General features: G+C 45.6%; 1 protein-coding gene across 1 annotated transcript; it reads right to left on the bottom strand.

The window, feature by feature from the left end:
- Positions 1-537: 537 nt before the first annotated feature.
- On the bottom strand, positions 538-1,829 carry TMEM158 (transmembrane protein 158). The gene has a single exon (XM_081883508.1). The coding sequence runs from the start codon at positions 1,745-1,747 to the stop codon at positions 872-874; it is 876 nt and encodes a 291-aa protein (XP_081739634.1). The 5' UTR covers positions 1,748-1,829; the 3' UTR covers positions 538-871.
- Positions 1,830-12,419: the final 10,590 nt, after the last annotated feature.

A 12,419-nucleotide genomic window follows, 5' to 3' on the forward strand; every position in this document is an offset into this window, starting at 1 on the left:
TGCTCCAAAAAAGTTCCCTCTTTTGGTAAATAAAATCTTGCAGAGACAAAAGTGTATTCATATACAAATAAGTACTCTGACTCACAGCTACTTGCAAAGTGCACTGGGTTTGTGTGTGTGTGGTCTTTACTAAAATACTGACTTAAAAGAGTTTTAAATATATAAAGCCAATACACAGGTTTTGGTCATTTTTCTAAAAAAAAAGATATGACTTTGAGCACACCAGAAATAGATCTATAAACTCCCTTAAGCGAGCAGGGGTGGGGGTGGTCCCCGAAAGATCCCAGCTACAAGATCCCAGCTACCCAAGTCCACTCTCTTCAGCACTCCACTTCAGCAACAGAAGATGGCTTTGCAGTGATCTACAAACTATATTCCTTTTCAACACTGCCCCCCAAAAGCATAGCAAGGTCAGTGCCCACATCAGAGGCCCATCCCCGGCAATGGATCCGACCCGAATTAGATCAAGAAGCGAGAAGGAGGCAGGGATAGGGAAGTGGTGCCAGATTACCAAATACAGTAGCCAGAGTTTTGATCTTGTTTTGATCTCAAAGGCCAAATCAAGCTTTCAGAGTTCAGTGTTATCCCACTAGAGGGGACGGGTGGCATCCATGACAATGGATACGACCCGGATTAGACCAGGAAGCGAGGAGGAGGAAGAAGCAAAAGGGAGGCAGGGGGGAGGCAGTGCTGGATTAAGAAATAGGCAGAGCAGGCCCCCACGCCTTTTAGGGGGCCCCGAGATTGATTTGATCTTGGAAGGAAAATGGCAAATCCAGCTTTCTGAGTTGAGTGTTATCCCACTGGGAGGGCGGCAAGATTTCGATCGCCGACGGGCCTCTTCGGGGTTTCATCCCGTGCTGGATGGGGGTCATTTGGCGGCGGCTGTTGCAGCTGCTCCAGATGTGCTTCCCGAGGCGGCGGCAGCAGCAGCGGCGCTCCTCCTCTGCTCCATGCCGTTGGGCAGGAAGCCGGCGATGATGGGCACCGGCCAGATGAGGGCGGCCACGCTCCACACGATGATGACCAGCGTCATGAAGCAAGCCACCAAGGTGGACTCGATGGGCTTTCGGTTCATCCTCCAGCCGGGGTCCCCCTTCAGCTCTTCCAGGCTGAAATCGAGGCAGCAGAAATGCAGCCGGTCGCCTTGCTGCTCCGGAGAGGGCAGGGAGGAGGAGGAGAGCGCAGAGGAGGAGGAGGAGGCTGCGGCGGGCGCCGGGTTGGCGACCCCCGAGCGGAGGCGCCCCACGCGCCTGCCCCGGGCCCAGCTGCAGCCCACGCACAGGCGCAGATCCTGCTGGACGCCGCCGGCCGCCAGCCCGACGTGCTCGATGAGCAGCGGCGGCGGCCCCACGCGGTGGAAGGCGGCCGAGAAGAAGGCGCGCCCGCCGGGGCCGCTGGTGGAGAAGAGCACCAGGTCGCACTGGAAGCCCAGCGGGCTCCAGCGCACCAGCAGCGAGCTCAGCATCTGGCGCTGCACGCTGATGTTGCACGGAGGGTCCTCGCGGGGCGGCGGCGGCTGCGGCGCCGGAGGGCGGCGGTGGGGCGCAGGGGCCGCCGTGGCGGTGGGGCGCGCTTCCTCCTCCGCTTCCCGCCCTCCCGAGGAGCCCGCCAAGGGCGCCGAAGAAGAAGAGGCGTTGACGGGCGGCAGCGCCAGCTCGGGCTCCGGAGCGGACCAGCCTCGGCACGGAGGCGCCAAGGCGGCCAGCAGCGCCGGGAGGAGCAGCGCCAGCGGCGGCGGCGGCATGGCTTAGAGCAGCGCCCGGGGAGGCTGCATGGCGCGGCTCGTGGCCATGAGGGAAGCGCGGAGAGAGAGCACGCTTTTCCTCCCCGGCGGAGAGAGGGGAGGAGACGAGCGGCTGGGTGGGAGCGAGCGAGCGAGCGAGGCGGGCGCCGCCGGGAGCGACTTCGAGGCGCTTCTCGCGCGCGCGCTGCGCCCGGAGCCGCCTCAGCCTCGTTGCGCCAGGCGCGAGTGGAGCGAGGGATCTTCTGAGGGGGCGGCGGCGGCGGCGCTCCGTTCTCTCGCCGTCAGTCCCTCCTCCTCCCTCGCCACAGGATTCCCCTTCGCTCCCTCAGCCGGCGAGGATTCCCCCTTCTTTCGTCACTCCGAAGGATCTCCCTGCGCGCGCGCGCCCCCCCCCCCGCTCCCACGTGAAGCGAAGTCCCTCGCTTGTCGCTCCCTCCCCACAAAAAAAGGATCATTTCGCCTCACTGTTTTTCCATTTTCCATTTAATATTATACATTCACATCACCATTATCCACTTTACCGCTTTGGCTTTTCAGAGCCTATCCACTTTCTTCCCTCCCGCCTTATTATTAACCTTTATATCATTGCGTTTTGTAGGTTTTCCAGTTCTAATTACACTGATTAGAAAATAGCTCAAAATTCAAATAAATATAGAAAGAGAGAAAATATCTCATTACGAGTCTTCAGACAACGCTGCTAGTGATGTTAATTGCTTACAATAATCTTTCAGGTATCCTATAAATTTACTCCAGTCCTTTTGGAATACTTGAGCATGCTGGTTTAAAATTTTTCCTGTCATCTTTGCCAGTTCTGCAAATTCCATCATCTTCATCTGCCACTCTTCCACACTAGTGAGTTTATTCATTCAGCAGAGTACATCCCCACTTTTACACAGCAGGAAGCTAGTTGCAGATTCGTTTTAAGTTCTATGATTGCTGGTAAGACCCCTTTGATTCCCTCCTCAAAGAATAAAGACACAGCAGTCTTCCTTTAAAAGTAATAAGAAGTTTACTTACTTTCAGTTTACACTTGGATCCCTGAAGGCAGGCTTTAGCTTAGAGTTACAGTAGAGGGTTTGAGTTCATCTCATATGCTGCTGACTGAGAGCCAGCAGTGCAGTCTAAGAGAAGGAAAAGCATCAAAAGACGAAGGTGGCTGTGTGACTGGACCTTTTGTGGGGTATGTAAGGGTCATGCCCACCTACCTGGTGACACGAAGGATGCTCAAGACCTACCTGGTCACATGCAAAGGAAGGATGCTCCAGACCAGGTGCAACAGGAAGTTCAACTGGCTGGACCAACATTCCCCTGCAGGTCCACTCTAGGCAAACAGGAAATGTTGTATTTGACTGCTTATGTTACATCTCACACCTTTCTATATTGCTCATCTTGAATGCGCTTCTCTTTCGCACGCCAACCCTCGTTTGCCTCAGGGATGCGCCCATCATCTTGACGCCGCAGTTGTACAACACATTCAACACATTTCTCCCTTTTTTCCTGAGTTCAAGCATCTTCAACGTCCAAGACACCTTTGGTAAAGGATGCTCTCTGGTTGGAGTGCTCACAGGCCAATGTTCCCCAGTTGTCAGTGTTTATACTACATTTTTTTAGATTTGCCTGGAGAGAGTCTTTAAACCTCTTTTGTTGATGCTTTCCATTTTTCAGTTCAGAATAGAGTAGTTGCTTTGGAAGACGATCATCAGGCATCCACACAACATGACCAGTCCAACAAAGTTGATGTTGAAGAATCATTGCTTCAACACTGGTGATCTTTGCTTCTTCAGGTACAGTGGCATGAGTTTGCTTGTCTTCTCAAGTGATGTGTAAAAAATTTCAGAGATGTTGATCGAGGAGTTGGAGATGGTGTTTATAAGTGGTCCATGTTTCACAAACATACAGTAGGGTTGGTAGTACAATAGCTTTGTAAACAAGCATTTTGGTTTCCCCGTGAATGTCCAGGTCCTCAAACACTCTGTACTTCAATCGGGAGAAAGCTGCACTCGCAGAGCTCAGGCGATGCTGGAATTTGTCGTTGACATTGACATTGACCAGTGGCAACCATGACATGACAGACCATTCATTACTTGCTGAAAGAAAGAAAGCAGGACCGCCTAAGGTGCAGCTTATACTTTATAGAAGCCTTGATCCCTTTTCATATCTGACTACTTTGTGTTTCAGTAAGCTATTGTGCTGAGCACTGATTGATGGATTGTGTTATATCATAGAATCATAGAGTTGGAAGAGACCACAAGGGCCATCGAGTCCAACCCCCTGCCAAGCAGGAAACACCATCAGAGCACTCCTGACATATGGTTGTCAAGCCTCTGCTTAAAGACCTCCAAAGAAGGAGACTCCACCACACTCCTTGGCAGCAAATTCCACTGTCGAACAGCTCTTACTGTCAGGAAGTTCTTCCTAATGTTTAGGTGGAATCTTCTTTCTTGTAGTTTGGATCCATTGCTCCGTGTCCGCTTCTCTGGAGCAGCAGAAAACAACCTTTCTCCCTCCTCTATGTGACATCCTTTTATATATTTGACATCCTTTTATATATTATATGCCACTTTTGCACAATGAGCTGTGGCCAAAGCAGCTTACAGCAAACACTCAAAACTTCAAAAACAAATATACAAATGTGCAGTGTCTTTTATTTGTTTAGAACTTCAGTACAAAAGCTCTAAATAAAATTAAAGGAAATTGACCTAAAACCTTGACACCGCACTAAAGTAAGCTAATCCCTTAAGTAGACCTGGTTCATGTGGGTGCCGATATAAAAAATAATGGCCACTTTGCTTTTCCCTTTGGTCCTTCCTGCCAAGAGCTGAGCCATGGTTTGGCTTAGTGTTATGTCTGAACATGGCTTTGTGTTTTCTCTCTTTCTAGACATCCAGATGGTGATACACACTTTGTCTATTGGGTCTTTTGCCATCACCTATTGCTCATCAAGAAACTGCCTTCCGGACTGTGTTCCTAGACTATCCTGAGACTTTTTCCTTTTTTTGCAGATGGGGGGAACGACACAGAGAGATTTACTTCAAACATGTATTTAAAGGAGATAATTTTAATGTACATGCAAATATAACCCTAAGCTATCATGGCTAATAGGCATTATCTCCACAAATTTAATTAAGCCTTTAACAGCCACTTATGCTCATTTCCGTCAGAAACATCCTGCGGAAATGAATTCCATAAATTAATTGTTCATTAGATGAAAAACTCTCTCCTTTCTGTTCGTACCGACCGTCAGAATCACTGGATTACTCGAAATGATCATGTCCTAAGTTCAAACACGATTGCTACCCATTTATGACTTCGTACATTTCTTGCTTATACTCCCTCTCCTCCCTCTCGTTTTAAGCTACAAAGTCTAATTGTTTATGCCTATTTTCATATGGAAAATGTTCCTTGCTCTGAACATCCTTGCTGCTTCTTTCAGTATCTTCTTCACTTCATTTAAATGTACAACTTTGTCTTTGCATCATAAAGCTTTGCACAAATCTGACAGGTGCAAAAGAGACACAGAGGCCAATGCAAGTTATCTATTAATAACTGATGGCTGGCGCTTCCCTTGGGATAGGGGAAATAGCTGGGCGACTCTCCCACTCTTCCCAGACTTGGCTGAGGCTTGTAGAAGAGCAAGTTGCAACCTGCACAACTGCAGCTTAAGCCCATCTCTAGGCTTGGACATCGGTTTTTCTGCAGATAAGCTCTTTCCTGCAGGAAGAGGGAAGTAAAGACAGAAACAGGTCTATAGGTTTAAGGATGCATAAGTGACAATTCAGCAAACACTGTATATTATCAGATAGCTGAAAATACATTTTTCTGTATGGGGGAAAAATGCCGTAGAAGGAGGCCTCCACGACTTTGTGGCTTTTTTCCCTCTCAAACAAATCTGTTTCTGAAAAGACAGCTTCTTGTGAAATATATCGTTCAGAAATGATAGTTCCAGGAGCTGTTAAGGATCATACAGTCCTATCCTTTGCCTTGCAGATTGTACATTCATTTATGATTCATCTTTGGAGCCTCAGAGCACTAGAACAATTAATTCCAGCATATGAGATTCAAACATGCAATTAATTACCAGAATAATAACATTGGCAATTGAATTAATGTTAGACTTACTTTAGTAAGGAAGCAATGTTATAATTTTTGTGCTCTTTTGGACATATTTCTTTGTAGCGGAAGAATTACTCATAATTTCTTCTTCCTCAGAAAGCTCTAGAAATGTACTCGTGAAAGGATTATTAACAATACTGGACAAAGGGCCTAAGAGCATAGAATTACAGTATTATCTATTTTCCAAGGGTGTAAGAGTAAGGGCGACTTGTTCTATAGGTTGTGTGAATGACCAAACTTGGGTTTTGCATCATTTAATATAATGCTTATCATAAGGTTGATAAGCAGGTTGCTGACCTCAACCTGTAGATTTTAAAGGATATTTATTGGACTTCATACATTTGTATTGATAAAGTAGAAGTATAATACTTTCTGTGGAATTTCACTGATTGTGGTTAGCATAATAATTTGAAGGCTTATGTAATTACTGCAAGATTCTCTTAGTGAATATCTCCCTAGCCTACCCAACCCTGACACACTTTTCTAGGAATGAAATAAAAGGAAATTTTGCCATGAAACAGAAACCCATTTTCGAATTGCCTGATGAATAATTTCACTAATATATATTTCATCATCTCAGAACATAAGAGCACAAGATCAGACTGCTTGAGCAACAGATCTCTTATCTGAGAGCCTACCAGGCATGTCCAAAGTCCGTTTTGGGGGCCTAATCCGGCCCCTGTGGCAGTTTATTTCCTAGGGGTAAAATCCTAAAAAACCTGAACAACTTCAATCCTAAAAAAAGGTTCGGTCGGCAATTTTGGTTGGCCCTCACGGCCCTTCACTTCGTCAAATCTGGCCCTCTTTGAAAAACGTTTGGACACCACTGAAGGGTTAGAGTCAAAGAGTTCCAGAGAAGGGGGGTGCTGGATACTGACTCTCCCCATGCTGCTTCTGTTGGAAAAGGGGTGTGGTTTAAGCAGCCCGGTTGCCCCGCCCCTTCCCATTGTGCCCTGCCCCTTTCCCTGCAAGGGATCAGGTGAGTACAAAATACCTTGGGGCGCAGCAAGCTTTGCAAGTACATCTTTGTAAGAAGAAGAAAAACATACAGGCGATACACACTTCATGCCAAGATGGCTTGCGTTGTGAAAATGAGCAATTGCATTGGGATTTTGTCATAATGGGTTGAGATAAGTGTGAATTCCAATTAAGAGTATCTATGGAACAAATGCCTTAATTGGGTAGCAAATGTTTCCTGGCGCTGTTCCAGGCATTCTCTTAAGTTCAAAGATTCCAGCTGAAGTGCTCTTTTTAAGATGCTGCTTGTCGTGTGCTGGGCTTATATTTCAAAATAGCCACTTATCAATCAATTAATCAATTGATTTAATCAATTAAAAAATGTGTAAACTGATCAGTCTCAGCAATCAATGGATTGTGTGTTGCAATTGGCAAACCTCATTATTTAAGAGAGCACCAATCAATCAATCAATGCACCAAGGAGGTTCAGTTACCCACTGTCTCTCATTCACTTGAATGGAGAAACAACCTTTAGTTATTTCACAGCTCAGATCAAAAGCCAATTAACAATTGGTCTTTTCAGTCTGCAATTAACGAAATAACTGATTTACAGTGACTAGATGACACATGCTTTCAGCTCTCATCTTAGTGGATGCCAATTTACACCTGTGTAAGTGAAAGAAGAATGTTTCTTTGATATGCCAGTGAAGGACAGACTTAATGTAATCCCTTCAGCAACAAAGTTCATCCTCCTCTTGTTATGCAAATACCCCTAGTGATCAAGAATTGAAAAACAGAAAGAGAAAAACATGGCAAGGACAGATTTTTCTTTTCTCTGAATAGCTTGTTATTCACAAGGCACTAGCTGCTCTCCAAATGCACTATTAAGGAAAAATGTGTGGTTATATAAGCTACAATAACTGACCATCTTTAACTTCATTTGTTTGAATACTTTGAAAGGCTGGGCTTATTATGGAGCAGCCTTTAATTAAGGCTGAGACAAGTTTACTCGATTTTAATTGCAAGTTTTTAAAGTTGTCGGTGGGGTTTTTTTTTTGCCTTGACTTTTTCAGTTAGCAAAGCAAATTTAGGATTCTCACACATTCAGTAATTTCCAACATGAATATTTACACTAATGAAAGTCCTAAGTAGGCTACAATGCACATTCTCACATTTCAGAAGTGCATTTGCTTATTTTACTAAAATGTTGGGAGTGTGACAGCCAGACAGCCCTGCCTTCTTTTAGCATACAGTGGGCTTTGGGGGTACTTTCAGGTGGGCCTCAGTGCCACTACCCGTCCAGTACCTTCTTATTTGCCTGTTACAACCTCTGCATCAGGAAGATTTTGGGCATCAAATGGCAGGGCTGAATCTCAAACAAAGTTGTGCCTTCCCAAGCCCACATTCCCAGCATGTTCGCACTCCTGTTTCAGCAACATCTACGCTAGCTTGGTCATGTCCACAGAATGGAAGATAGAATCATAGAATCATAGAGTTGGAAGAGACCACAAGGGCCATCGAGTCCAACCCCCTGCCAAGCAGGAAACACCATCAGAGCACTCCTGACATATGGTTGTCAAGCCTCTGCTTAAAGACCTCCAAAGAAGGAGACTCCACCACACTCCTTGGCAGCAAATTCCACTGTCAAACAGCTCTTACTGTCAGGAAGTTCTTCCTAATGTTTAGGTGGAATCTTCTTTCTTGTAGTTTGGATCCATTGCTCCATGTCCGCTTCTCTGGAGCAGCAGAAAACAACCTTTCTCCCTCCTCTATGTGACATCCTTTTATATATTTGAACATGGCTATCATATCACCCCTTAACCTCCTCTTCTCCAGGCTAAACATGCCCAGCTCCCTTAGCCGTTCCTCATAAGGCATAGTTTCCAGTCCTTTGAGCATTTTGGTTGCCCTCCTCTGGACACGTTCCAGTTTGTCAGTGTCCTTCTTGAACTGTGGTGCCCAGAACTGGACACAGTACTCCAGGTGAGGTCTGACCAGAGCAGAATACAGTGGCACTATTACTTCCCTTGATCTAGATGCTATACTCCTATTGATGCAGCCCAGAATTGCATTGGCTTTTTTAGCTGCCGCGTCACACTGTTGGCTCATGTCAAGTTTGTGGTCAACCAAAACTCCTAGATCCTTTTCACATGTACTGCTCTCAAGCCAGGTGTCACCCATCTTGGATTTGTGCCTCTCATTTTTTTTGCCCAAGTGCAATACTTTACATTCTCCCTGTTAAAATTCATCTTGTTTGTTTTGGCCCAGTTCTCTAATCTGTCAAGGTCGTTTTGAAGTGTGATCCTGTCCTCTGGGGTGTTAGCCACAGCAGCCACTGTAATCAGGGCCGTCTTTAGTAGAAGCGTCGCAGGGTGCAAATATTCGCACAGTGCCCCCAAATTACCACGGATAGTGTTGGGGTGGCCGTAGCTGCACACTGCCAGCCATGGGAGTAGCGTAATTCTCCCCCATGCCGCTGCAGGAGAGCGATCCTCGCAGAGGCTTGGGAGTGAAGTTACGCTCCTCCCAAACCTCCATGGGAGGAGAGCGCAGTTTCCTTCTCAAGCCTTCTCGGGAGGAGAGCGAAACCCATTGAGGCTTGGGAGGGAAGCTGCGTGCCCGCCAGCCATATGTTTTTGTATGCGTTTCCGTGCGCTGCTCTGGTTCGCCAGAAGCGGCTTAGCCATGCTGGCCACATGACCTGGAAGCTGTGCGCCGGCTCCCTCGGCCAATAAAGCAAGATGAGCGCCGCAACCCCAGAGCTGGTCACGACTGGAGCTAATGGTCAGGGCAGTGGCGTAGCGTGGGTTGTCAGCACCCGGGGCAAGGCAAGTAATTTGCACCCCCTAACCTGTGGATTTGCGCCCCCTAACCCATGGATTTGTGCCCCCTAACCCTAACCCCCAGATGTTGCGCCCGGTGCGGCCAGCCCCCCCTGCACCCCCCACGCTACGCCACTGGGTCAGGGGTCCCTTTACCTTTATCTTTTTACAGCGGCAAGACTGCTATTAGCTAAAAATTGGAAATCTCAAGAAATACCAACAGTAGAAGAATAGCAGATGAAGATGTTGGACTTTTTGGAGATAGCCAACCTGACTGGAAGAATCCACGATCAGAAAGAAGAGATCAAGAATATTGGAAGAAATTTAAGAACTATTTAGCCAAATATTGTAATATAAGATAATTAGAAGTCACTTGAAAATATCAAATAGGCTTAGGAATAAAATAATGTTTTGTTAAGCATTATGGATTTTGAACACCAAGAAAAGACTAGAAGATAGTAATTTGAGAGTGTTAATTTTATTTTCAGAAAGAGGATATTGGAGAGCTGTTACAAGGGGATACAATGAAATTCAGTTAGGGGGATTTGAGGAAGTCAGTTAACAATGGAAATTAAAATGAACTTTAGAAGGAATATGTATTTATATTTTTCTTTCTTTCTTTCTTTCTTTCTTTCTTTCTTTCTTTCTTTCTTTCTTTCTTTCTTTCTTCTTTTCTTTTTCTTTTTTAGTATTGTAATGTGTTTTCTTTTGTATGTTCTGTATGTTATACTTGTTTAAATCAATACATTTTATGAAAATTTTTCAGAGTGGCTGGGGAAACCCAGCCAGATGGGCAGGGTATAAATAATAAATTATTATTATTAAATTATTATAGTGTGATATCACAGTCCTCTAATGACAGAATATGTTGAAGAGGAGGCACTTCATAAAGGAGTAGCATTAACTAGATAAAACAGGGTTAACTGATAGCAGGCGTTTAAGGAAATAGAAAGCTTTGGAGATCCGGGGGGGGGGGGGGAAATCCAGAATAAACTCATTTCTCAGAGCAAACATATTCACCTAGTATGGATCTTTATATCAAATCACAGAATGGTAAGGCTCAATTATAATATGGCGTGGTATGTTATCAGGTAGTTGGAAATGTCAGAGGCCAAGTCTACATTTTAGGGGCATGCTTAATCCAAGGCGTCTTGTTAAACTCACACAAGCAAAAACAGGAATTGACAATAATCCTCTGCATTTTTATGGCATATCAGCAATGTCTAATTAGTCCCTGTGGGATTTCCAGCACACCATGACAGCAAGGTTATACTGACTTCATTGGTGCACTACAACAGAAAAGAAGTTAATCCAACAGAAAGATTAGGGCATGATAACTGGCCAAATGCTTAATAGAAATATTATTTCCCTGTTGCTTGTTGTTTACGGTACATAGCAAATACTAAATACGTCGTGTCAGAACTTCCATACACAAGATCAGAGATGCAAGGCAGGGATGCTGTGTTCCAATGTGCCCACCTTAGTACTTTCAATAAAACGTTGAGCTCAACTTTTCCGTTTGTTAAGGGTTTCTGGGAATTTGTTAAGGGTTTCTGGGGATAAACTACAGTGCTCATAATTCGGGGGGGCGTGTTTTAAAGGTAAAGCATGTTCATGGCCTGCTGGTTATTGAAACTGTGTTCAAATGACATTAGCCTGAGTCCATATCTATCCTGTACAGGGCCAGCCTAGGACGTTTTGCCACCGAAAACGCTACCTCCATCCCATCATCTACAGCCTCCCTCCCAGACAACAGGGATCCACCTGTCTGGGTCCTGCGTCTCATGGTCTCAATTCCATAGTTTCTTGAGAACTCCAGGTGTTTGATGCATTTTCCTTCATATCAGCCTCCACTTGAAAACAATCTGCAACTAAGCCGAGGTGTGTACAGTGGTACCTCGGTTTACAAACGCTTCGGGTTACAAACGCTTCAGGTTACAGACTTCGCTAACCCGGAAATAGTACCTCAGGTTAAGAACTTTACTTCAGGATAAGAACACAAATCGTGCGGCGGCAGCACAGTGGCCACAGAAGGCCCCATTAGCTAAAGTGGTACCTCAGGTTAAGAACAGTTTCAGGTTAAGAATGGACCCCCGGAACGAATTAAGTTCTTAACCAGAGGTGCACTGTATGTTTAAGATAGCCATTGTACATGTGCAGATGACAGCTTCACGAATAGGAGTTGGGGGCATGCCAGACCTTCCAAGTGTCTCTATTTTCCAGGGACACTCCCAATTTTAAAGAAGCCATCCTGGTTTCTGATTTGATCCCAGAATGTCCCACTTTTCCTTAGGATGTCCCTAATTTCATCAGAGAAATGTTGGAGTTATACAACCCCAGCGCCAAGGAGATATGTAAATTACAACCTTTAGAAGACATCTGAAGGCAGCCCTGTCTAGGGAAGTGTTTTTTAAAAATGTTTGACATTTTATTATGTTTTTAAATATGTTGGAAGCCACCAGAGTGGCTGGGGCAAACCAGTCAGATGGGCGGGATATAAATGAAAATATGAAGATGATGATGATGATGGAATAGGATGATCCTATTTTCATCGGAGAAATGTTGGAGGGTATGGCATGCATGCACAGAGAATGTAAACAGGCAATAAACATTGGGTGAAGACATTTCCACTTCACCCAATGTGCCTTGGAATGCAGAATGGGCTGCATTTTAAACCACTAATGTGTGCATAGCTGTCAGGGAACTGCCATCGGAGCTAGAGGCGGAGGGAAGGCTCCAGAGGGATGCCGGAGAGGGTCCCAGTAGGGAGAGAGGCAGCC

This window comes from Podarcis melisellensis (assembly GCF_964234715.1).
Source record: "Podarcis melisellensis genome assembly, chromosome: 12".
In the NCBI taxonomy this organism is placed as follows: Eukaryota; Metazoa; Chordata; class Lepidosauria; order Squamata; family Lacertidae; genus Podarcis; species Podarcis melisellensis.